The 26,142-nt window shown below is 44.2% G+C and overlaps 1 protein-coding gene across 1 annotated transcript in view; it reads right to left on the bottom strand.

Annotated features, from left to right (window-relative positions):
* The window catches only part of coro7 (coronin 7), a 301,330-nt gene extending 275,232 nt beyond the window's left edge, over positions 1 to 26,098 (bottom strand). The window contains 6 exon segments of the mRNA XM_084329480.1: positions 6,176 to 6,252; positions 17,086 to 17,272; positions 19,087 to 19,157; positions 21,701 to 21,781; positions 22,780 to 22,876; positions 25,960 to 26,098. Of these exon segments, the coding sequence (XP_084185606.1) occupies positions 6,176 to 6,252; positions 17,086 to 17,272; positions 19,087 to 19,157; positions 21,701 to 21,781; positions 22,780 to 22,876; positions 25,960 to 26,019 (573 nt within the window). The 5' untranslated portion in view covers positions 26,020 to 26,098.
* Between the last annotated feature and the right edge of the window lie 44 nt (positions 26,099 to 26,142).

Below are 26,142 nucleotides of genomic sequence, written 5' to 3'. Positions count from 1 at the left end.
TCAAAATTTAAAATTTGATGCTTATCCAGGATTTTACAGTGGTGGTATGAGTACTGTTTCCTGTCATATACCTTCAATGCTCTGTTGTAGAGTTGTTCTATGGGTTTCATGGCTGTGGCCCCAGTAAATGACCAGTTTAGAAGGCAATATTCAATGTGAGAGAAGACCATACAGTGTAGGTATGTCTTTGCGGCTTCAAGTGTTAGGGAGGGCCGTATTTGTTTGAAGTTGGAAATGTTGAAGTTGATGGTGTTCCTCACTTTCTTTATGTGTTTCTTAAAGGTCAGGTTTGAGTCCAAGATGACCCCAAGGAATTTGAAGTGGGAAACAAGTTCTAGTTCTTCCTTCCTTCCCTCCTTCCTCAGGAACACATTGGACCGCTTGATGGTTTCTGGACGCTTGCTAAAGAACATGCACACAGTCTTTTTCGCATTAAGTAGGAGACAGGTGCTGTTTAGCCAGCATTGTACCTTGTCTAGTGTGCATGTGAGCCTGGATGTAATCAACTCTATGTCCTTGCCCTGTGTGTAGATGACTGCATCATCGGCATACATCTGTACATTGAGTTCGGGACACACATTTGGCAGGTCATTGATATACAGGGAGAATAGCAGGGGCCCAAGGATTGATCCCTGAGGGACACCTACAGGGTTGTCTAGATATGGGGACTTGGCGCCATTGACCGTGACACATTGTTTTCGGTTTGATAAGTAGGATCTAAACCATTCTATTGTAGCAGCTGATAAATTGAAGTGAGTTAGTTTGGTTAGGAGGATATTATGGTTGACACAGTCGAAAGCCTTGCTAAGGTCTAAGAAGACAGCACCAACATACTTGTTGCTATCTAGTGCACTCTTGACCTTTTCAACAAACAGACAAACTTGTCCCTGTCAGAGACCAGCAGGGCTGAGTCTTCCGCAAACAGGAACAAGTTGCAGTCACAAGCTGATGACATGTAATTTGCATAAATTAGGAACAGTAACGGTCCTAGTATGCTTTCTTGTGGAACACCACAGCTCACTGGGAGGGGGGGGGGGGGGGGGGCAGTGTACCGTTTACCTCCACCATCTGTTCTCTCCCCTCCAAGTAGGTTTGCATCCAACTCACTGAAGCTTGTCAATCAGAATGGAGTGATTGACAGTGTCGAAACTCAACTCAACTCGGGTCAACTCAACATGAGCTTGTTAGCCAATGTAACCGGTCTTCTATAACTCGTTAGCTTAATAAAAGAACACATCTGATTTAGCTTGCATGAGCATAGCTTAATTGGGTGACCTAGCTTAGAAGAGCATGGCCAACTTAGCTTGGCCTAACTGTAGACATGTTCGACAACCACGTTGTTAGCAAGCATTTACATTAACATTTTGTCATTTAGCTGATGCTTTTATCCAAAGCGACTTACAAGTTTTGTACAACAAGACAGCAGGAAGGGTACAACTCTATCAGCTGAGTAACAATGTTCATCAAAGTGTTGAGTGCTATAGTGTTGGTTAGTATATTAGGACAATGACAATGTAAGTGCATGACAGTAAGGTTAGTTAGGGTTATATTTTTTATTTATTTATTCATTTTCTTTTCTTTTTTCATTTCAGATAATGATTGAAGAAGTGCGTCTTTAGTCGACGGCGAAATTGGACGGGTTTCGGCTGTCCTAACTGTGGTGGGAAGTTCGTTCCACCATTGTGGGGCAAGGACCGAGAATAGGCGACTTCTCTTTGATGACCCTCCCAGAGCTCGGATAGGAGTAGGTCTGAGGCGGCCAGAGGATGCAGAGCGTAGGGGTCTTGAGGGTGTGTAGTTAGAGACCATTGACCGGAGGTAGGTGGGAGCCGTTCCCTTCGCTGCACGATATGCCAGGTCGAGGACCTTGAAGCAGATTCGAGCGGCCATGGGGAGCCAGTGCAGGTCCCTGAGAAGTGGGGTGACATGGGCTGACTTCGGTAGGTTTGAGATCAGGCGGGCCGCTGTGTTCTGAATGAGTTGAAGAGGCTTGGTGGCAGTGGCCGGGAGGCCAGCAAGCAGTGCGTTGCAGTAGTCGAGGCGGGAGATGACTGTTGATTGGATGAGGAGTTGGGTGGCTTCTTTTGTCAGGAAGGAGCGGATCCTTCTGACATTGCTCAGGAGGAATCTGCAGGTTCTGGTTGTCGCTGCGATGTGAGCGGAGAAGTTCAACTGGTCGTCAAGGACAACACCAAGGTTCTTGGCGGTCGGGGACGCGGTCACAGTTGAATTCTCGACTGTGATGGAAAGGTCCGTCAGGGGGGAGGATTTGGCCGGCAGGTGAAGCAATTCTGTTTTGCTTAGGTTCAGTTTGAGGTGGTTGGACGTCATCCAGGCGGAGATGTCAGACAGACAGGCCGAGATCCGCTCAGAGACATGGATATCTGAGGAGAAGAAGAGCGGAGTATCATCGGCATAGCAATGATACGAGCAGGGGTGCAGTCGTAATATCAGAACTGCCTGGACGCCACGTGCACGCGCGTGCACACGCATACATGTTCCCTTGCGTGTGCACAGACCAGCTCAAGCAAACCCCCTACAGGGCTTGTATTTTGGTCTTGCACTTCTCTTTCTTTGTTATGCTATGCAAAGACTAGGTGATAAGTGCCAGGTACTTGGCGCACGGAGTGACAGTAGAGTGAAAGTTGTGAACGCATTTTTGTGTGCGCGCACTTCTGCTCAGCGAACTGCTAGGACGGCGTGGTACCGAGTGGTACCACCACTGCATCACTGGATACGAGAAGGCATGAGATGTTATAATGTTACCCAGAGATTTAGTGTAGAGGGAGAAGAGAAGGGGTCCAAGGACCGAGCCCTGGGGGCAGGGCCGGATTAACGACCGGGCCGACCGGGCCGCGGCCCGTGGGCCTCTAGTGATGAGGGGCCTCCAAAAAAAAAAAATTAAATAAAAAAAATAAAAATAAAAAATTTTTTTTTTATTTATTTTTTTTGGAGGCCCCTCGTCACAAGAGGCCCCACATTTTTTTTTAATTTTTTTTAACTTTAATTTTTTCTTTTTTTGGAGGCCGCTCGTCACTCGAGGCCTTTTGGAGGCCCCTCGTCACTCAAGGCCTTTTGGAGGCCCCTCGTCACTCGAGGCCTTTTGGAGGCCCCTCGTCACTAGAGGCCCCAAATATTTGTTTATTTTTTTTTAACTTTTATTTTAAACATTTTTGGAGGCCCCTCGTCACTAGAGGCCCCACATTTTATTTTATTTTTTTTTCTTATTTTGGAGATCGATGTCATACTGTGACACTGAATGAAAACATATTTCATCAACTAAAATATTTTAGTCAACTAAAATATTCCATCAACTAAAATATACAGTACGTCTTGCAAGTGGCTAATCTTGAGTATTTTTTCTCCTCTTCATAAGAGTTTGAGGTTTTCCGTTTGAGGTAAAAACAGCAATAAAAAGTCAAAACTTGCATCTCCACATCCCAGCCCTGAATACTTTTACCAACGGATTTCCAGTTCCGCGTTCGCGTTCTGCACTCTGATTGGCCACTGACGTTTCTGGTAGCGCCAATCGTGTGACGCCTGTTTCTTTCACTGGTTAAGCTTGGCACTCTTTCGAAGTTGGTTAAGGTTAGAGTTTGTCTTAGAGCAGGGCGATAGAACACCAGCCCTGATTCCATACTCTAACCTTAACCAACTTCAAAAGAGTCGCCTAAGAAACGTCAGTGGCCAATCAGATCGCAGAACGCGAACGCGGAAATGGAAATCCGTTGGTAAAAGAATAGACACAGCCCCGACACGAATAAGGCAGATTGGGATCATTATTCATGACAGACAGCATGGACCCGTCGGTGCTGATAGCGGATATCATCGAGCTCCCCCTAGTGACTAGGGCCCTAGGGGGCGTTATTTCTAAACCTAGCCGCATTTCTGGCAGACGCTCTCTGATTGGCCACTGACATGTTTGCCCAATCGCGTGACGAGCTGTGTCTTTGCCCATTTCCTCGTCAAACAGCCTGCAAACTACCTGGCGTTCTATCGCCACGCTCTAAGACAAACTCTAACCTTAACCAACTTCGAAAGAGTGCCAAGCTTAACCAGTGTAGAAACAGGCGTCGGCCAATCAGAGAGCGTCTTGCCAGAAATGCGGCTAGGTTTAGAAATAACGCGACTACTACTACACACTAGTAAAAAAATAAAAGAGATACGAAAAAAAATATATATAATCAGATCCTCATCTAGCGTTTACTTTCACAGCATCTATAGTGACTACTAGTATCATCTCATCTCTTCTCTATCTATTTTTATTAAATTTTTTGTATTGCAAATTGTTTGATAATGAGGGGTGAGAGACGTTGAGTCTACGTGACACTGACGTCCAGGTCCAGGGGTCACTGTCAGGTCAGGCCACTGATCGCGAGAATTGCACTTGCAAGTTGATCAAGTAGGCCAAGACTCGTCTCGAGTAGTACTGTATGATCAATTGAGACTGTGACACTCAAAAAACATGGATAAAAAAGTAAAACGGTGGGAAAGCGGAGCTGCTAAGTTAAAGTCTAAACAGGAAAGGGACAGAAAGAGCGCGTTACTTCGGCAAAGCATACCAACTATCGCTACTTTTTTCACCCCGTCAGGTAAGGAGGAGGATAGCCCCCTGGCTAGTAGCAGCAACGTTAAAGAGGCTGAGCCAGGCGCCGCGGGCAGAGAGGACGAGAATGCTAACGTTGTTATTATTATTGATGCTAGCGACAGAGAAGAGGAAGCGGCAGCCTCTAGTTCAACTTCAGCCGGCCCACCACCACCAGTGGCTGACGCCAGTGCCACCTGTTCGTATACGCCCGCCGCATCTCCACAGCCCAGCCCCAACACCAACACGAATGAGCTGGTTCCTCCTCCTAATACAAGCCTGGTATCCACTACAGTTGAAACAAATACAAGCCGGGGTTACTATTAGAGGAATTACAGTATTCTATATATTTTTAAAGTGACATATAAAAACGCCACTGTGCGTGCATGCACGTGTGTGTGGGGGGGCCTCCACAAGAATCTGGCCCAGGGGCCTCTGAAGTCTTAATCTGGCCTTGCCTGGGGGACACCCGTCCGCAGGGGGCGGGTGGCCGACAGGGTCCCTCTCCATGACACTTGGTAGGAGCGGTCATTGAGGTATGATGTCAGCCATGTTAGCGCAGAGCCAGCCACTCCCATTCCTGCGAGGGACGCAAGGAGGCTTCTGGGCTCCCCCGCGCTTCCTTTAGGTAGTCCTCTGCTTCGGCGACCGAACCAAGCTTCTTTCTCGTCCCCTGTTTGGTTACGATGGTTAGCATAGCTGGGAATAGTAGCGTCGGTCTGTAGCCCATCTGCCATAACTCCGACATGGCCTCTCTGTATTATCCACGTTGAGCCACGATCTCCAGTGGGTAGTCTTCGTAAATAGCAATGCAGTGGCCTTTGTACAACAACTTGCCTCTTCTAGCCCGGGCCTCCCAGATGATTAGCTCCTTTAGCTGAAGTTTATGGATCCGTATAATTATAAATATAAAGTTCTCGGCCTTTTGCTGGTTTAGCCATGTTAGCGTGGTGAGCTCTATCACATTCCGGAGGGTTAGCCAACGATTCTTTACCCAGGACTTCTTGCAGCATATCAGGAAAAAAGCTTGACGGATGGGGTCCTTCAATGTCCTCTGGTAGACCGACGATAATTTTTTGTGATCAAATTTGTAGACCGATAATTCTTATGTTATTCCGTCTTTCGCGAGACTGCACTTCTGTGAGTCTAGCTTGAATCTTGGCTGATACTGCTACGTGGTAGGTTTCAAAGTGCATCTCGAGAAGCTTATTGATAGCCGCTAGGGTAACAGGTTGCGGCACCATATTTGTCTGTTTGCCTGCCATGTTTTCTCATAAAAAGTATTATACTGCAGGAATCATTCATTAAAAGGAAAAAACATTACCAGTGAGGGCATTAAAAGTGAGAATTTTGTAAAAGCTAGGGGAGTGGTTGTGAATATGAGTCTTCACTCCATGACACCGGAAGCCCCTCAAAACGTGACTATTCTGAACATATCTCCCCACAAGGCGATTCTGTACTGAATCATATTTAATGACAGAAAACTTCTCAAATCCAAGTTGCTGGGATAGAATTGGAGTCTGTTTGGCCTACATGCATTAAAGTACTCTGTGGTCCTAGAGGTTGTGCACCGTGGTTCTCTCCACTCACCTTGCAGGAGGAGGCTAGCAGGGAGCCATCCTGTTTCCAGCTCAGGCTCTGCAGCTGGTCACCATGCTGCTCCAGAACTGCAGACACACACAGCAAACAAACCCATGAGAGGAGGAGGAGGAGGAGGAGGAGGAGGAGGAGGAGGAGGAGGAGGAGGAGGACCGGAGAAGCAGTACAAGGAGAGGAAACGGGGAAGGGCAGCACACCAGAGGAAGACACATTTAATGAAAGCACAGATACAGACAAGAAAATGAGCATTTCTAATATGAGAGCATGTACCTAAGTGATTAAAACACACACACAAACACACAGGAGACATGAAGCCCGTGTCAAAGCACAGGCTAAAAGATTTTGAATAATACGTTTATGAAGGAATTTGAAATACAAATGCATATGGTTGACTATGAGGTTACAATGCCACAGACTAGCAGAGCACAAAGCTTCTGTGGGTTTTGATAGTCGATACTGTATTATGAACTGCAATAGATACATACATATATACAGTACATAGTGGTATATAGCAGAGGTTAATACAGTGTGAAATCAAACGGATGACAGGAGATGAGAGATGCATTTGTTAAGACAGGATGTGACATCACAGAATGCAACTCAAAACACAAAGAATGACTTTGACAGAATCATATCCAACCACTTCTATACTTATTTCTCCCTCAACCACATTCACAGAAAACTGGAATATATATAGACGGTTTCAAAGTGATAACAATAACATTGCAAAAAGGACCCAAGTGTATTTCCTGTTGCAATGTTTCCTAATGCAATAGTTCCGACAGGAAATGACACTTGGGTCCAAACAGTTGCCTAGCAACATAATTCCAGTGAAAGCATCTATTATCTATACAATATAAGGAATGAGCGGTGATAGTGATGGAGGAGTGTGTGGGGACCAAGGTCATTATAGTTAAAGGTCAAATCTGTAATGATGTCCAACAGCGACCTGTAGGAAAAAGAGCTCCACTTGGTATTGCACATTGTTTATGTTTATTGTTTTTCGTTTGATGTGTGGGTTGGATTTCAGTTGGTACAGGGGAGGGGTTGCTGCTGCCGCTCACACCTCAGGCTCTGCCAAGAAACTCAGTTACTAAACTCCAACCCAAATGTCAGACCAAAACAAAAAAAAGGAAACGAAGCACAGAACCAAGCGGGGCTCTTTTGCTTAGAGGTCGCTGTTTGGCGGCATTACAGGTTCTACCTAAAACTAAACAAAAAACAACCACTTTTCATATATTTAATATCTCCTAACAGCCTCCCCCCCCCAAAAAATGTTAAGTCCTTAAATTGAGAATTGACTTTTTAATACCCCGCAGATACCCTGATAATGTCCATTGAGACTGGGATGTCTACATACCTGTGAGTCATTTGCCTTCACAAAGTCATGTGTTTGTATTACACAATACCTATTTGGAACTTCTTAAAGGGATATTTCACTTTAGTAGAACTTGTCAAGTTTCATCTGTCTTACCTCTCTCTAAAGTAATCTACTAGTAAGCTAGTGACCACTGCAGTCCCCATCATCCGCTGTCAACACCACCATTCCTCCCAGGTGGCAGGCTCCTCATTCACTTCCATTCATTTGACACCTAGTCTAAATATCATTCTTCTGAAATATAAACAAACTACTGCTGTGCCGATTTCAATAAAACAGACTATTCAGAGTCAAAAGGTACATGTTTGTTTTGGCATTTGATGCATCTTGATCCGGTCAATTTGTAGTAGGTTTGAGTGTGCTCAGTGCTGTGTATCTTTGCCCTGCATGGAATGTTGGGGAGTGGTTACCATGGTTACCTGCTGCCTTGCTGGAAGAAAGAGTCTAAACATTCTGTGAGAAGTTGACAGTTGGTCAAACTACAACTCAAGTGAGAAATAGTTGTTATAGATCGTATAGCTGTACGCTCTGCTCTTAGTGGAACTATACCTTTATCCATTCTAATAATGAAAAAACTTTCTCCAATGTACACCCCTATTCACCTCCGCCTGGCCACACCCGCTCATATATAAGCGGGGTCGTGGCCACACAATCAGCTCCTTCCCTACTTTCACCACAGAGACGTTTTCTGTATACACCACTTTAGTTTAGTGCTGAAGTAGTTAGTTAGTAAAGGAGCTGCGTTGACATTGTATCTTTCTATCATTCTGACCTCCACCGGCGCTTCGCATTGGGGCGTGCGTCGCTGAGCAATCCTCGCCGGCATTGTCTCCGGCTCTGCAGCTGGATACTATGCCTCGAGAGGCGGTCGGCTGTGTGAGAGCTGACGGTCTCTCTGGACGGGTGATGTTTTGCGATGCAAGCCTCAGGTGTGCAGTTGTGAGGGGACAACTGCGCAGCTTGCGTAAGGTCGGCTCCAGGCTCGAATCCCTTCGTTGCCTCTCCATAGCGGCGTTGAGGGGGTTCTAGTTTGATGCCCCACGATAACACAGTGCTCCTACTCAGTGAAGTCGTAGCTTTGTTTTCCTGGGGCCGTGATTTCGAGTCTGCGGTTCAAGTCCCCGGGTCTCTGAAAAACGGATACCCTCTGCCACCGCGCTGGACCCGCTTTTCAAGACGAAAACACCCGGCACAAAGGATGCGGGCTTGGTGTTTCATTATGAGAATATCTCCGAGCTCAAGACGGCTGCAGCCCGCGTACAACGGGGCTTGCTGCCGATGCCGCTGTGTCTGGTAAACACCGTTCTGTGAGAGGGACGTGTGTTGCCTTTTTCCCTTTTTCTTTTGGATAAAAAGAGGAAGAGACAGCGGCTGTCTAAAGTGTTGGCCTGTATCACTATTCCTCACGTTATACAGCTTCAGTAGTAGCCCCTTAGCTTGCTACTGTGTTAGCTGGTGGCTATCGATAGCCGGTAAAAGCTAACTGTTAGCCAGTTAGCTGTTAGGCTAAGTCGTTAAGTAGCTAAGCTGGCTACTATGATAGGCTAGAAACGTTAGCTTGATGCTATCAGTCAACACTCTGACTACGGCGTCATCTCTGGCAGAAGATGTCGTCGGGCCTGCACCATGACCGGCTGCAGGAGGGGGGCGTCGCGCCGGAGCGAGGCTCCAGCCGTTGCCGCTTCTGGCCCCGCCAGCGAGAGGCCTCATCAACGTGGTAGACCAACCTGTGTTTGCGGCCATTTCGTACTGCGTACCTGGGTGCAGGTAGGTGTCCATAGGACATTACCCCACTCTTCCTTCCTCTCCCTCCCGAATGTTTTTGGTTAATAACGATGTCTTTGTTTAACACTGCATTATTTATTGCCAATAAGCAGTCGGTAATGGAGTTAATAGCTGTATCATATGGTTCAGCAGATATATATGTACAGTTGTGGATCATCTGCATAGCTGTGGAAACCTACATTATCTTCTCTGAAGATATCACCCAGTGGTAACATGTAAAAGGAAAAGAGTAATATATTCTGAGTAAAATGTACTTGTTTTTTGAGCTAATGTTGCCATTTTCAAATTATGAGTATAACGTAAGGTTATCCTATAACCCTAGTTATATGAGTATAGCGAGCGCTCTGCTCTTAGTGGAACTATCCCTTTATCCATTCTAATAATGAAAAAACTTTCTCCAATGTACACCCCTATTCACCTCCGCCTGGCCACACCCGCTCCTATATAAGCGGGGTCGTGGCCACACAATCAGCTCCTTCCCAAGTCTTTCAACCACCAAAGGAGAAGACTGTGCAGATGATACACAACTGTACATATCTGCTGAACCATATGATACAGCTATTAACTCCATTACCGACTGCGTATTGGCAATAAATAAATGGATGAGTAAGAACTTTCTGAAACTAAATGAGAACAAAACTGAAATTCTAATTATCGGCCCCAAAACAAAAAAAGAAACCTAAAGAACCTGGGAGGACTAACCCCTTGGATCAAATCTGAGGTCACAAGTCTCGGGGTTATCATAGATTCAGAATTTAACTTCAATTCTCATATTAACTCTTTAAGCGCCACCGACTTTCCCAATCTGTACCGCCTGGCGCCAGCGTTATTGACAATTTTAGCGATGTTTGCAGAACCATCGTGTGTTCTGTATTATAGCTATGGAGACAATAGTATGGCTCATTTGACAGGCATTGTTCATAGTCCATTACTGACTAATCAGTTCATTTCTACACACTGTAGTTTGTCACACGCTACACATCACCCTTTTTTCATAGATTGCGAGATATGACGCGTTATATGCAATAAGCCCAAATCATTCTGGTTGATCGCCTGAAACTCCAAATAAAAGGTATATACCATCTTCAGCTCGGAACTAGGCAAAATCTGCATATGGCTCGCCGACAACAAACTATCATTACACATGGGCAAAACAGAGTCCATTCTCTTCGGTTCAAATAACAAACTCAGCAAGACCGACGGCTTCTCGGTTACAGTGGGTGACAATATTGTCACAAGGAAAGATGAAATTACCTACCTGGGTTCCATCCTAGAGGCTAATCTTTCCTGTAACAAAATGGCATCCAATGTAATAAAAAAAGTCAACCAACGAACTCGATTCTTGTACCGGATCTCCTCTCTGGTAAACAAGAATACCCTGAAGACTCTGGCAGGAGCACTCATTCAAGGGTACTACGACTATGCTTGCACCTCATGGTACCAAAGCACCTCAAAGGCACTAAAAAACTAATTACAAAACAAGCTAGTCAGACTACTGCTTGACCTGACTCCTAGAACCCACCTCACCCCTGCCCACTTTGACAACCTAGGATGGCTTAGAGTAGACGACAGAGTACAACAACTTGCAATGGGCCTGGTCTACAAGATACACTATGCGACCAAGGTACCCATGTACATGTCAAAATACTTTCCAAAGGTCAGTGAATACCACGGTCACAACACCAGAGGGAGCTCCACAAATCATGTTAAACCCAGATTTGGCTCAAACAAGGGACTAAACACGTTTCGCAATTATGCCACATCAATGTGGAACGCCCTACCCGAAGCTGTAAAGGAATGTGAATCACTACCCACTTTCAAAAACACTCTCAAAGAACACCTACAGGAGACTGCAATTAGAAACTGGCCCCTACAAATGTCCTAACCCAGTTTTACAGTAAATGACCAAGTATGGCTTTGTCAGTATTCCAATGTACAGTGTACAGTGTCCCCCCCCCACCTCCAATGTACAGCCCCCACCCACCCCCACCCAACCTCCTCCAATGTACAGTTTCTACGTCAAATGTATATACACTTTTTGTATCACAAACAGTATTGTATTTGCAAATCTGATATGTCATAAATGTATAGATGTAGCAATACTGTCTATCTGTATGTCATGTATGTCATTATGATGAATTGAAAATGGGGGACCCTGATGTAAACAAGACAAAAGTCTTTCTCTGGTCTGCATCCCCTTAACAATTGTATGTATTGAGCTGTACTGTACTGTACCCATTCTGCAATCTGTTAATAAACTTTTCAATCAATCAATCAATCAATCAATCAATAGATTTATTATCTACAAAGCAGGCATGGCCAGCCCACCTCATTTCACTGTATGCCTTGTGTATGTATGTGACAAATAAACCTCTTGAATCTTGCCATATTCAATCAGTTTCAGTAACTACAGAAGAGTACATTGTAATAGACTCACTTGTTGTTGTTTTGTGGTCCGGGCTTGAACTTTCCATGATAAAAAGTGTCCATATAAATCCATTTAGTTAGATCCAACACTGTATGAATGTACAGTATCTCGTGATTATCTCTCTTACTCCTGACACTACACTTCTTATTACCGAACCAGCTAAACGACAGAGTATAGCCTAGCTAAACTAAAACTGAAATGAAAATACTCCTGGCTCCTCCTCCAAGCATTATTTTCTGTCTGACGACTGACACAGTGGTGCACTGAGCTTGCTTCGAGCGCTAGAAAACTACGCCCCCAGACATCATATTTGAAGACTCCGATAGGCTACATTTATTTGCTTGATCCATTTACCATTGGCTGCGACGATACATTGGCTGCAGTGACGCCCACTCAGCGAGCGTTAAGTCTAGCACTCAGGCTTGGAGGTAGATGTCTATCAGGAGAGAGTGACGTGAATCATGCACAAAACAATTTATATTTGATATATTAACTTTATTGTGCATTTTACACACAAACATTACTTAAAATTTGTAATTATTATTTATTTTAAACATGTTTATTGTATTTTTAGAGTCCAAAATCGAAATCCAAAAAAAACATTCTTCTTCTCCTTCTCTCTCTACCAGGGGGGGGCGGCGCCCGAGCGCCCTCTATGGACCAGCCGCCACTGGTCAGAAAGTATTCCAAAAAGAATAATTCCCAGTGATCGCATCGCCATCGCGATTACCCGTGTATACGTCTATACTTGTGTATAGGGGTAATAGGCTCCAGGCAAAAGAATCTCGAGGTGATCGCTCTGTCGCTCTGACTCCAAGGAGGAGGGGCCCTTGCAAAAAAATAAATAAAGAGAATAGGTGTATCCACACCAAGCTATTCTAGTTCAGAAGGTAGGCGATACTGCCACCTGGTGAGATTCATCATTGCAATTCCAACGTAGACAGATGAGCCAGGGAGACCTAGAGGGCTCCGGCTGACCGTATAGAACGGGGATCAAAGAAAAAATATCAAAGGATCAAAACCCGAGAAATCTTGGGTATGGTGCTCAACGCATGAGAGATAACTAGGGATGCTCGATATTGGCTTTTTTACCGATACCGATATACCGATATTGTCCAACTCTTAATTTCCGATACCGATATCAACCGATACCGATATATGCAGGGTTCCCCCCCCCAATTTTTTTTATGATTTCAGGTAATTAACATTACATATCTCTTGTTGTGGAATTAACACAACATTATGCATACTTTAAAGGTTATAGAAATGTAAAAAAAATAAAATAAAAAAAAAATTTGAAGAAAAAAACGATACAGATATTTTCCGATATCACATTTTAACCCATTCTTCGCCAGGCATTGTACCCTTCTTATACCATCCTCTGCCAGCTCTTGATACCGATTGACGCCAGATAAAAAATGTCAACTGTACAAGGTCCCAGATGTTATGACTCCTCATGCGCGGTTGACCGGAGGGGGGGGGGGGTCATTTATAATGCAATGACCGACGTTAAATGAATCATGTAGTATGGGTGATATATTGATCATAGCAGTTTGTATGGATAATAATAATCAAAAACGCTGAAATTCACCGCAGCTTCCTCGTAGCGATGATACTGGAGCAAAAAGATCGCTATTATGGGATGTTGATCTATGCGCTCCATTTCCAGGTTGTATAATACTATATACGTCCAAATAATGTTGTTTATCGAGTTATGGCAACGGATCGATTATCCAGTGTGTCCAGATGGAGTCCCGCGAGCGATAGCGAGTGGCGGACGGAAATGGAATAGGGGTGACACCAAGCACTTCCGGCCCGACTTCCGGTTTGGCAACTCGCCGATCAGCCACCAGGTGGCGGTATTGAAGCGCTGGAGAGTTGAGTGGAGATCTACAGCACCAGTCATGACTCCGTGGGTGAAATGTGAATACCATGACGAAAATTTGAAATATTGATCTCGATGACGGCGTAATCCGTCATTGGCAGATTAAGCATGGCGAGGAATGACGTCTTAATCCGTCAATGGCGGAGAATGGGTTAATGCCGATATCGGCCGATAATATCGGTAGGCCGATAATATCGGACATCCCTAGAGATAACCTGACTTATCTCGGGTATGGCGCCCACTGAGTTAACAAAGTGACCAAAACATCGTTCTTTCATCTCAGAAACATAGCAAAAGTATGACCATTTATTAAAACGATCTTGAGAAGATAATTCATGCATTCATATCTAGCCGGTTAGACTACTGTAATGCTACTTTTCGCAGGTCTCCCTAAGAAAACCACAGAGAGGCTTCAGCTAATCCAAAACTCTGCAGCCCGACTGCTAACCAGAACCAAGAGGAGAGAGCACATTAGTCCAGTCTTAGCTGCTCTACAACACTGGCTTCCTGAAACATTTAGAATTTACTTCAAGGTCCTTCTCCTTACATACAAAGCTCTAAATGGACAAGGACCTAGCTACATCGCCAACATTCTAATAAATTACAGGCCAGCAAGAACACTGTGATCATCAGCTGCTGGACTACTAGAGGCTCCCAGAAACAGTCAAAAGAGGATCGGTAATGCAGCTTTTATCAACTACGCCCCAAAACTATGGAACAAACTACCCCAAAACATCCGGGAAGCCAACTCGATAGATATCTTCAAAAGAATATCCAAAAGAATCTCTTTCCTCAGGCATTTAAATGAAACATGATACCCTGACAAATTGTACTTTACCTGCACTATTCTTATTCTGCCTACTTTTATACACTTCCTATCAAATTCATGTGTCAGTTCTATGCCAATTTTATCTCACTACCTCGTATGCACTGTAATTTAGTTAAGAGCGATGCACTGCTCTGTTGTTAAGTTAAGAGCGATGCACTGCTCTGTTGTTCTATAAGGTAATTTAGAACTGAACTTTGTAATGAAACTCAGTGTTAAGAGCGATGCACTGCTCTGTTGTTCTATTAAGTGTTATGAGCGATGCACTGCTCTGTTGTAAATGTTATTGTATATTTTTATTGAACTATTTTATCACACTTTTTTACTCTATCTATTCTATTTTATTATTTGTATTACTGAATGAAACCGTAAACAGAGAGGCCTATTGGGATGTTAGATCCTAATGTGACAAACTGTGATTTACCTTACTACCTCTTTTATCTTTTTAATGCCTGTATTTTTTTTTACTGCTGTTAAGCACTTTGAACTGCAATTTCTGTATGAAAAGTGCCATATAAATAAAGCTTAAAGTTTATTATTATAACAGAATAATATTGCTGTACAGTTTGTTTATACTTCAGAAGTTATATTTGACTCTGTCCTCAAAATGAATGGAGGTGAATGAGAAGCCTGCCAACTGGGATAACTGGTGGTGTTGACAGTGGATGACAGGGACAACAGTGGTTACAAGCTTACTTGTAGATAAGATATTCCTTTATTGATCCCCTTGGGGAAATTCAGATGACTTTAAATAGAGGTAAGACTGATGCTTTTTGACAAGTTCTACTGAAGTGAAATATCCCTTTAAATCTTGCCCCTGGAAAAATACCTCCCATATTATAATATGAAATATGAATAATAATATGAAACATACTGAAACTAAAGCTAAACATTTTAAACAATAAAAACAACACTGAAACTGAAACTAGCTAACCAATATGGAAACTAATCTGAATTCAAAACAATAATAAAATAAAATTAAATAATAATGAATACACTATAACTACAATAACCCTGGTGGGGGGAGACAGTCTGTGGGATGGGGAGTCAGCAGTGATCAGCAGTGATCAGCAGCAGCCAGGCCAGCTGTCATGGAGGAGGGTGGTGGTGGTGGTGGTAGAGGGGAGAGGGGCATAAGGCCAGAGGATGGTGGCTAGATCCTGACACCAGCAGCCCAGGAACACTAGAACTAGGGACTTTACCTCTGCCGCTCCAGCATTTAGACAGAGCCACAGGGCTGTAGGCAGCGCGAGTGAGACAGTCCCCACCAACCACCTCACTTCATTACATAAGACACAGAACATGACAACAAACCACAAACAACAACAACAACTGAAGACTGACAGGCTGACAGAGACTGGGGTGTTTAATGTTAAAGACAGTGCATGATGTCAAATAAATGAATCAATCGATGGACACAAAAGGACATAACAGTGTTTTCGTTTGTCCGTGTATGAGATAGTGTGCGTCTGCGAGTGTGTGTGCGCGCGCACCCATGTGTTCTATAAGCATATGTGTATCCAGGGAGCGAAATTAACTTTTTGACTCACCGGCCAGTGGCGGGTAGATGGGAAGAATCTACCCGCCAAGCATATTTCTTACCTGCCAACTTTTTTTTGATAAAAAAAAATGTATTATTATTTTATATAATTTTTTTTTAATAAAATATATATATTATATAATCATACTTGTGATTGTGTTATCTGCGAGACTGTCTGCAAACAGCTCCACTGTCTGTGTGTATACTCGAGTGGCCTCCAGCTCCAGCAAGGATTCTCCGGTGCTGCAGCTGGACCCTAAACGCTACATTCAGCATGCAAAAGGATTCTCCTGAGCTACAGCTGGACCCTATTCAGCAGCCCTCACTCATGCGATGTAAGCCAGGGACTCGAATACGCATGTTGTTGTAGGACATTGATGTCAAGAGCTATCTGTAGCTACTGCTGGATGGCGTTGGGACAACGCCTCAGTGAACTATTTAGTTTACTGCGACATTTCATAGTGACTAGTGAGCTACCTAGCCAACGGAGGTATTATGCACTGGACTATTGCTGGAGGATTTGTTGATGTCGGGAGCTATCCGTAGCTAGCCGGCTGGATAACGTTACACAATGCCTCATGTATTAAACTAAGTGAATAGTTGACTGGGTCATTTTGTAACGATAGCTAACGTTATCTCACGAAGGTCCCACACTGACTAGACTAACGTCACGGTGAAGCAATAGCCTCTGTTTACATGCAGGCATACAGAAACAGGTGGGGAGGGGTAGGAGCAGCAGCAGCAGTGCGCGGTGCGCTGCATGTCTGTGCTGAGACAGCGAGTGAGAACTCCGCTAAATAATTGGATCATGATTTTCGGTTTTCACATGACTATTTGATTGCCCGCCACACGGCGGTCAGACCTCTCAGTGGGAGGCGCCAAACGTAAAAACTGAGCGCCAATGGCGGGTGGCGCTCTCTAGTTTCGGTCCCTGTGTGTATCCTTGCATCCTCACATATATCCATACATAGTGTGTGCACGTATCCATGTACAGTATTATGTGTATTTGTGCATGCACGCAGCCCAACTTCTCCCGTTGTGTTCCTGGTGTTTGTTTACCCGCTAGGGGAGCGTCCGGCCGGCTGGTGTCCCACAGCTGGGGGGTGCTGCTGGTGCCCAGGGCCAGCAGGCCAGAGGAGGTGGGGTGGAAGAGAACCAGCTCCAGCCTGCCCTGTCCCGGACACAGAGTTAGCTCCGCCCTGCTGGGCTGCTCCTGCTCTGGGACGCACACACGCCACAGCTTCACCTGGACAACACACACAAACACACACAGATAGACAGTGGTCAGACAAAATAGATACAATAAATACTAATTGTTGTCTCGTCTTGAGGAAGGTAATATTTGAATCAAATTCAAATCTGCACAAATTATATTTCTGGCAATAAAAAACAAATTACCAAGCAACATTAAAAAAAGTCATGGCTAATATCAATCAATTTAAAGGTAGCTATAAACAAGCACTTATTGATACATATAAGAGAGAGGAGCTTGAGCAGTAATGGGACTGCCTAATAGATATTTTTTCTCATTTGGATATATATATATAAAAAAAAATTACTTTTATTTTATTTTTCATTATTTGTTATATTATTTTTATTTGTATTATATTATAATGTAAAATATTGTAAGGAAGGGGCAGAGCTTGATAGGTTTTTTTTTTTACTTCCCCCTGTTCCTTCTCGAACACTTATTGTATGGAAATAGTCTTTACCTTTTTTTTTTTTTTTTTACTTGTTTTATGTTTCTATGTTTGAGACAAATTAAAAATCAACCAATCAATCAATCAAGGTCTTGTGACTAAAACATTAAAACATCTCCTAAAATATCAATGCTGAGGTGATCCTGAGTTTGTAGGAATTTACTCTCTTTGAACTTGGATCATCAGGGGCATTGGTTAACTCTAATTAATCTAATTGAAAAGAACACAGTGGGGGGGGGGGGGGGGTGTTATTTTCTAATTAATAAACCATCACTGCCTGTGGATCATGACGTTTGATATTTGTTAACTGTAATTTGAAGTACCTCTGTGCACAGCAAACATTTGCACAGTTAATTACTAAAAGCTTCATCGTTAGTGCGGTTCATTTTAACTACAGAGCCTGATAAGAGTGAACAATGGTTTACACCAGCAACTCGTCATTTATAGAGATTTTTGGATAATATTAAAATATACCAATCATACTTTTAATTCCCTTCTTTAAGCATTTTGAACACTCTTATTAAACATCGCACATGAAATCAGGAGCGTCCTCTTCTACATTACAACACTCCTGACTCACGTACAGAATCTGCTCCGACAGCCAAAATAAAATAAGGACCAGAAATGTCTGACCCCAGCCCCCCACCCACGCCCTGTTGTCCACTCTGTGGTGACGGTGGAGAGGGATGGGGAGGCTCAGGCTGGAGGTTCAGCAGCATCACGAGCAGAGATGAGGTCTGTAGTGCTGGCTGGAGGTACCCTATGGTGTTTGTTTGTATATTTGTTATTTGTTTTATTTTATATCAGCATCCAGTCTCCACTAGGCTAGTCTCCACCGTGTGTTAAACTCTTCCTGTTTACATTTTCGAGCGTGACATCATCGCCTACGGCAAGCTTACAAGCTCAAAACGCAAACCGTAAACAAAACCCAGAGCGCACCAAGACTGAGTGTGTACACAAACTAGAGGGGGGAGAGGGGGGGGGAGTTCACATCAGATCTCGGAACGGACCAGAACGGAATGGAACCGAACCGAATGGGTGAGTGAGAAAGGCCCCTAAGGTCACTGAAACAATATGAACTTGCTGACAAAAGATGACAGGATGACCTATCAAATAACTGCTCTGCAGATGTTGCGCCATGTGCAGAGTGCAGACCACACTGGTGTGTGTGTGTGTATATGTACGTGTGGATGTGTGTGTGTGTGTATTTCTGCTGGTCTCCGAGGTAGACCCTATTGCTGAGTCTGAAGAGCCAGACACACACTCAGCAGATTCCAGGGAGCCAGGCAGGACACCTGTGGCTAGGGATCGCCGCTATGTGTGTGTGTGTGGGGGACGACGACGTTGCATTAGACCTCACCGTCTCATCTGCTGAGCAGGTCGCCAGGAGACTGCCATCAAACGGAGAGAAGTCAAAGTCAGTCACAACATCTGAGAGAGAGAGAGAGAGAGAGAGAGAGAGAGAGAGAGAGAGAGAGAGAGAGAGAGAGAGAGAGAGAGAGAGAGAGAGAGAGAGAGAGAGAGAGAGAGAGAGAGAGAGAGAGAGAAAGGACAAGCAGCAGATGTGGGTCAGAGGCATCTTGCTTAATTTAACATCTGAGAAACAGTGGACCTCATGCTCAAACAGACTCACGAGAAAGTTACAAACAAATGTCTTTGTAACTCCACTTAAACTTCTCGGGCCGATTTTGGCATGATCGAACGGTTTCGTTGATTCGTTCATAGCTATGAACAGGATTTACGAACGCGAAAAGACAGTCGTAGATAGGTGTGCGCCTGTGTTATTAAGGGCTTACAAGGGCTCGATTCTACAGACATCCTCGGAATTAAATTATTATAACAATAATAATAAATACGATAATATTTGTATCATTAACAATAACAATTCACATTTAGTCATGACTCAACGAGGCATTGTGATGTCCGAAAATAAATAAAAGCACTACACACACACTGCAAATGACAGTGAATAAATTAATGAATTAATAAGAACTAAACTCAATCACGCAGATACAGAGCTATAGCTCTATAGTGGAATAGACTATTAATATTCCATATACCATCTTGTTCTCTATTGTTATTATTTATTTCTTACATTGCTTAGTGTGCACATTGTAAGAGCCAGTGGAGAAACATTCCACTGCTCATCTTAGGGCATGCGTCCACCTATCTCTCAAAAACGCTGGCAGTGCGCCGGTAGTACTGGGGGTGGAGCGATTGCGGTAAAAAAAAAAAAACGCAGCGCGAGCCTTTGTCTGAATATGCGCCCAGCGCATCGCTCTGTAAAGTTCAGAAAGTTTCAACTTTAAAACGCTGTGTGCGGCTGCACAAAAAAGCTGAAAGGCGCTGAAAAAAAAAGCTGACTGCAGCGCATTTCCTTATAGGCGGCCGTGCGGCCGCATACGCTCTCTCCCCATTGGGATACATTGAAAAAAGACGCTTGCGCCAAGAACTATGAGGCAGGTGCATCCGCCTTGGGGCATAGTTGAAAAGGCTGCATTACCGATCCTCTTTTGACTGTTTCTGGGAGCCTCTAGTAGTCCAGCAGCTGATGATCGCAGTGTTCTTGCTGGCCTGTAATTTATTAGAGTGTTGGCGATGTAGCTAGGTCCCTGTCCATTTAGAGCTTTGTATGTAAGGAGAAGGACCTTGAAGTCAATTCTAAATGATAATGGTAAGGATGTATGGAGCTGTGCGCTCCTGGGCAGCTGCGCTCAGCACACGCACACACAATATGGCATATCTACTGCTGCTGGAAGTGAGGACCAGTACCAAGACCTGTGCAATACCCTGGAGCCAGCACTGAGGAGCCAGACCAGATGCTCAAACCCTGTGTCACCACACGTCCAGTCCAGGTACTGTCCACCTTGGGCACCTGCGCATCAAGGCACCCTCCCCAGATGCGTTTCCATATCTCAACAGAAAGCAATACCATCCAACGTTCAAATAATTTGCCACACCCAGAACCACCTGCTCAACATGGTCTCCCGCTTCCCAGGAGGTGCACATGACTCCTACATCTTACAGAACAGATATGTGGGTGTGCACCTCGAGCAAGGAGATACTGGAGATGCATGGCTAATTGGTAGTATATGTGCATAATGAATCATTCCAGCAACAGTAGGCTTCTATTATTCTAATGACTTGTTTTATTAGGAGATCGCGGATATGCCCCCTGGTTGATGACCCCACTGACCAACCCCCAGACGGAGCAGGAAGTGGTCTACAATGAGAGCCACGTGCGCATTCGTTCCACCATCAAGCGTATCATTGGACTGCTGAAAAGACGCTGGATGTGTTTGGAGCAGCTGACACACCTCAGACAACCCTGAGCCCTGAGCTCCTCCAGTGGCCAGCATCTCTCTCCTGTGTTTTGCTTTTTTGGACTCTGGTTTCACATGAGCCCATTTCTTTTTCACGTCAGCCGTTGTGCGCTCCTCTCTTGACACCACATTAAACTCACCTGTTATTTTCGTTGTAATGTACTTGTGCTGTATAATGAGAATAAATGTGAATCTAATTTAATCAAATTTTGATCAGTCGCAAATTGCTTTTGCGCAGTACCTGTTGAATCTGTTTGCACACGGTCCTGTGCTGCCCTATAAGGAGCTAGCGGGGTGTTTCTGTATGCAAATTCAGGTGTAGGAGAACGCGCTATCAGTTTAAGAATGAGTGACGTTCTTCATTCAGGGGATCTTTGGCCATTTCACCTTTTCACGGGTTCAGGCATCCGGAGGAGAACTTTAGTAAATTTGTTCTTACATACTACTTACGAAGATAGTTACGTACACTTTCGAGAGAGAGAGAAAGAGAAAGAGAAAGAGAAAGAGAAAGAGAAAGAGAGAGAGAGAGAGAGAGAGAGAGAGAGAGAGAGAGAGAGAGAGAGAGAGAGAGAGAGAGAGACAGAGAAAGCAAGGGAGAGGAAGTGTCATGATGGAGAGATGTGATGGAGAGGTAGATGGGAGGGATCTTACCAGCATGACAGGGAATCTGAGTGACAGTCCATTTACCATCTGAACCTGGCTCTACTGAGGACAAACCCACCAGTCCTCCACCTAGAGACAGAGGACCACACACACACCATCTCAGTCTAAGTGGCGATATGAGAGATATACTTTCAAACACAATATTAATTAAAAACACAATCACCCTCCTGAAGCTTTACGACTGTACGCAGATGACGACCCTCATTCCTGGCAGTGTTTGCCAGACACAGATGTGTGGTGCCATGTGGCCCACAACAATATCAGACAAGTCCACCAAAAGCAGACTCCCCAAACTGATTCAATATCATTCAAAGTGCTTGTGGTATTGCATAATATACACATCATTCCGCTACTAGACTCCATGCTCCATGTGGGGCTGAACAAGACATTGAATTCATACAGATATCACCATATGAAATAACACAATATTAACATTTCTTAAATACACATAATAATAAATGGGAGGAAATCCAAAAGGAGATGGCATCGTGTCGTAGGGTTATACTACTGAAACTATTTTAACTACACGGGAAGGAAATGTAGTCTTGATTTTAAACTTTGAGGTCTAGACTGGACCTTGTAAATTATATTGAAAGTTACATTGCAACTGCAATATCTACAACAATAATCCCAATAGGGTGAATGATTTGGGAAAGAATATCTAATTGCGATTATTAGATCATATTAACTAATATTGCAATGGTAGGCTACTATGATTCACGATATTGGAGGGAATGATCATTTTTGTTTTCTTAAGTCTATAGAATAATTATGATTTGTAGGTTGGGATATATCTGCAGCCCCATAACATTTTATTTAGAATCGTATTTTGACACATTTCACCTTTAACAAATATTGCAGCCTCCTTCCATCTGAATATTGCACTATGCCATATTGCACTATCGATAACTATAGATTTGGATGAATTGCTCTAACTTCCAATAATATGATATATACAGTACATAGCCCTATTCCCTCGCACAGCCTGCCAAAACTCTACAATAACCCAAAGACCTGTGGGCAACACTGTCGGGTTGGTAACCAATCATACAGTCACACAGTCTTACCAGCCTGCTCAGTGTTGAAGGCCACAAGCTTAGCACTGGCTTTGATGTGGTTCCCCTGGGATGTGAAGGAGCCAGCATGGACATTACTGATCCAGCCCTGGAGACACACACACACACAAAATAAGGGGACAGTGTGTTAATAGAGCAGCACCGTGACATTAGACTAGACACATGGATCAGATTGCATATTGGAGAGGCAGAGGGGGAATAAGAAGAAATGGTTAATGGTAAGCTGGAGTGCATCAGCTGTTCTCTCCCAGGCTACGTGTGGTGGGTTGCTCGCTACAAATGATTGGAATCCTAAGCGTTCCCTTCAACATGTCCATGCAAGAGCACAGCCCAAAAGAACACACATACAATACTGTGCAAAAGTATCCTGTTAGGCAAACTCTGCTTCTCGCTGTGAACAAACACACATCTTAACAACACCCAAATAGCTGTTAGGGAGGGGGGGGGTCGCGTGAACATCGTAATAAACAGGAAGAATCTAGCTGAAGGTACAAACACACACGACACAACACACACAAGTCCCATTTGAATCAGCACAATATTGAGGAAGTGGCTCCCTGTGTTGCACAGTGGAGTACTTGCTTTAAAAACTCTTTCAGAACTTTAACAAAGAAGGAGTGGGAAGAGGGCAGCAGCACATCTGTAGCACACTTTACTGACTAAATACTGAGAAAACCCTTATGGACACACACACACTGGCAGACAGAGAGACAGAGAGGATTTAATAGCCTAGTAGAGACTTCAATATTTAGCAGGCAGACAAAGCAGCCTGCTTAACTGAGGGAAATATACTGTATTAGAATGTTTGGGGGGAAACTCCTATGTGGTGATCATTATGTTATCTATTATGTTAATCCATCTTCTCTGGGGTCCCCAGAGAAGTGGGGTCCTTGAGGGTTCTAGGGGGTCCCCAGAGAAGTGGGGAATAGTTTAATATCACAATAGTGAAATTCATTAGAAGTATAGCCCAATGAGAGAATGCATAAGAGTGCATGACTACTCTGATATAGGTTTCACTCTCTCTAAAATCTGAATCTAAGCAGAGATCTCCAAGCAGCAGATTAATTGTGTGTGTGTGTGTGTGTGTGTGTGTGTGTGTGTGTGTGTGTGTGTGTGTGTGTGTGTGTGTGTATGTGATTGTGTGCTTGTGTGTGTGTATGTGTGTGCTTGCATGTGTGTGCGTTTGCGTGTGTGTGTTTGCGTGTGTTTGCGCGTGCGAGTGTGTGTGTGTAAATGAGATGATAGGCTGCTGTAACAGTCAGATGCTCACACCTCCACACAGTGAGCCCCCAATACGAGCCTCAGAAGAGATGGAACATCCCATAAATAACAATCCTACATTCCCTATCAAGAGCTAAGCAGAGCAGTGTGATGTGGCCTGAAAGGGGTATCAGATCAGTGGCCTCATGTTTTCCTGTGTATTCTCAAACAGTGTAATAATAAGCACATACATAGCCCAATTCAAAACAGAGTGACATAGTTCCAAAAGGGACTGTTTTCCCAGCCTGGTCCTAACCGGAGATTATCTCACCATAAATAGGTGAGTCAAGTGAGGAGGTGTCTTCTCCATTCAGTGAGTTTACAGTTTGAGTCAAGTATCTGCAAACCAATCAACCGCTAGGCTGGGATTTAGAGAACAAACTCAGATTGAGTCAAATGGTAACTGTAATTCCACTGTGCTGGACCGATTGCCCCCCAGCTGTATGGGGGGGGGAGCTCTAGTTTACAATGCAACCATTTTCCCAGGATTAGTTCAAGACAGTGTGTACCCACTGCAGCACATGACACACCATCATACCTGCACTCTCAGCACTTTCAGTGTGTGTGTGTGTGTGTGTGTGTGTGTGTGTGTGTGTGTGTGTGTGTGTGTGTGTGTGTGTGTGTAATGAGAGAGAGAGAGAGTATGGGACACTTGAGTGAGGAGCTGAGAGGGGACTTTAGCAGCACCGCTGCTGACTTCACTAATCCTCAGACATGTCCTGTGACTCTGTCCTTGCTTCATGAGGAAACTGTGTTTTGCTTTCATCACTTGAGAATCCTGCACCACTCAATTTCCTCCATCCCTGTCAGTATTTCTGTTTCATATCTTTCTCCCTAGTAATCCCCTTCGCCTCTTCAGTGGTTAACGTGAAGCTACTGCTTGTCACATGACCAGGGATATACAGTAACTGGAGCAGCCAAGGTGATACACCTGCTGTGTAAAGAGTTTGTTTAGTTTTCGTGTCGATCTATTAGAGACGCTGCGATGGCGGGATATCACCTCTGGAGCCTATGCAATGCATGCCTCCTGAAAACAACCGAGGAGGAGTACATAATACCCACTGGGAGTGAGGTGAGCTGACTTGGAGCAGGAGTTGAAACTCGGCTGTAAGTTACTGTAATAGACAGGCCGTGATTGGGAATGTGGTCTGATCTGCGGTATGCAAAGCACTCCCGTGCACGATGTAGTATCTGTCCTGCCTATGACACCTCACACACAGTCTGTGTAATCACAGATGTCATTGTGGGGGGGGGGGGGGGGGGGGGAGAATGAATGAAAACTTTATTTAACAGATTGCAGAATGGGTACAATACAGTACGGCTCAATACATACACTTGTTAAGGGGATGCAGACCTGAGAAAGACGTTTGTCTTGTTTCCATCAGGGTCCCCCATTTTCAATTCATATAGTGAGACAGATTGTGATCATGTATCGGACATAATTTACCTTTTAATGTACTGTATCTGTATGTGTCTTCTTGTTATAGTGCGCTGGGACACCAGATCTAGGGATACCATACAATTCTAAATGTGCGATCGGTCAGTAATGGCACAGGATGTATGTACGAATGATACACTACAATCCAATACTACTAATGTGACAACTCAAGTTATGATGATGGGCGTCCCCTGCAACATCCACAAGCTAGCATAGCACGCAGTCTGTGCAGCCACATGGGTCGTGGTTAGTAGTGCTCGTAGTAGCAACATTATAGCAGTGTCCGTGTTCCAAAATCATCATCATGCCTTTTCGGGTGTTCATCATCTCACTGTCTGAAAGCAATGCAGCCCTACGGAGATATGCAGGAAGTTAAACATCCCTTCAGACGTTCCATACAACACGCACCACGTATAGCCGATGCTAACGAGGACTTTTGACTTCAGTCAGACTAACTTTCATTAGCTACTCACATCTTTCTTGGCGATCTTCGGAGTGGTGTTTTTGAATTTAGAGGTCTTGAAACGATTCATGCTGCTGCCCTCTCCGATTCACTTTCGTGCCTGTTTCCGGATGTCTCGGTGAGCTTGTTGGTGTCTCTCTCTCTCTCTCCTACAGCTGACAGCTCTCAGACTGGGCGCATGGAGGCTGCTCGA

The sequence above is a fragment of the Notolepis coatsorum genome, assembly GCF_963971535.1.
Source record: "Notolepis coatsorum genome assembly, chromosome: 14".
In the NCBI taxonomy this organism is placed as follows: Eukaryota; Metazoa; Chordata; class Actinopteri; order Aulopiformes; family Paralepididae; genus Notolepis; species Notolepis coatsorum.
This window is presented reverse-complemented; position numbering and strand designations above follow the sequence as displayed.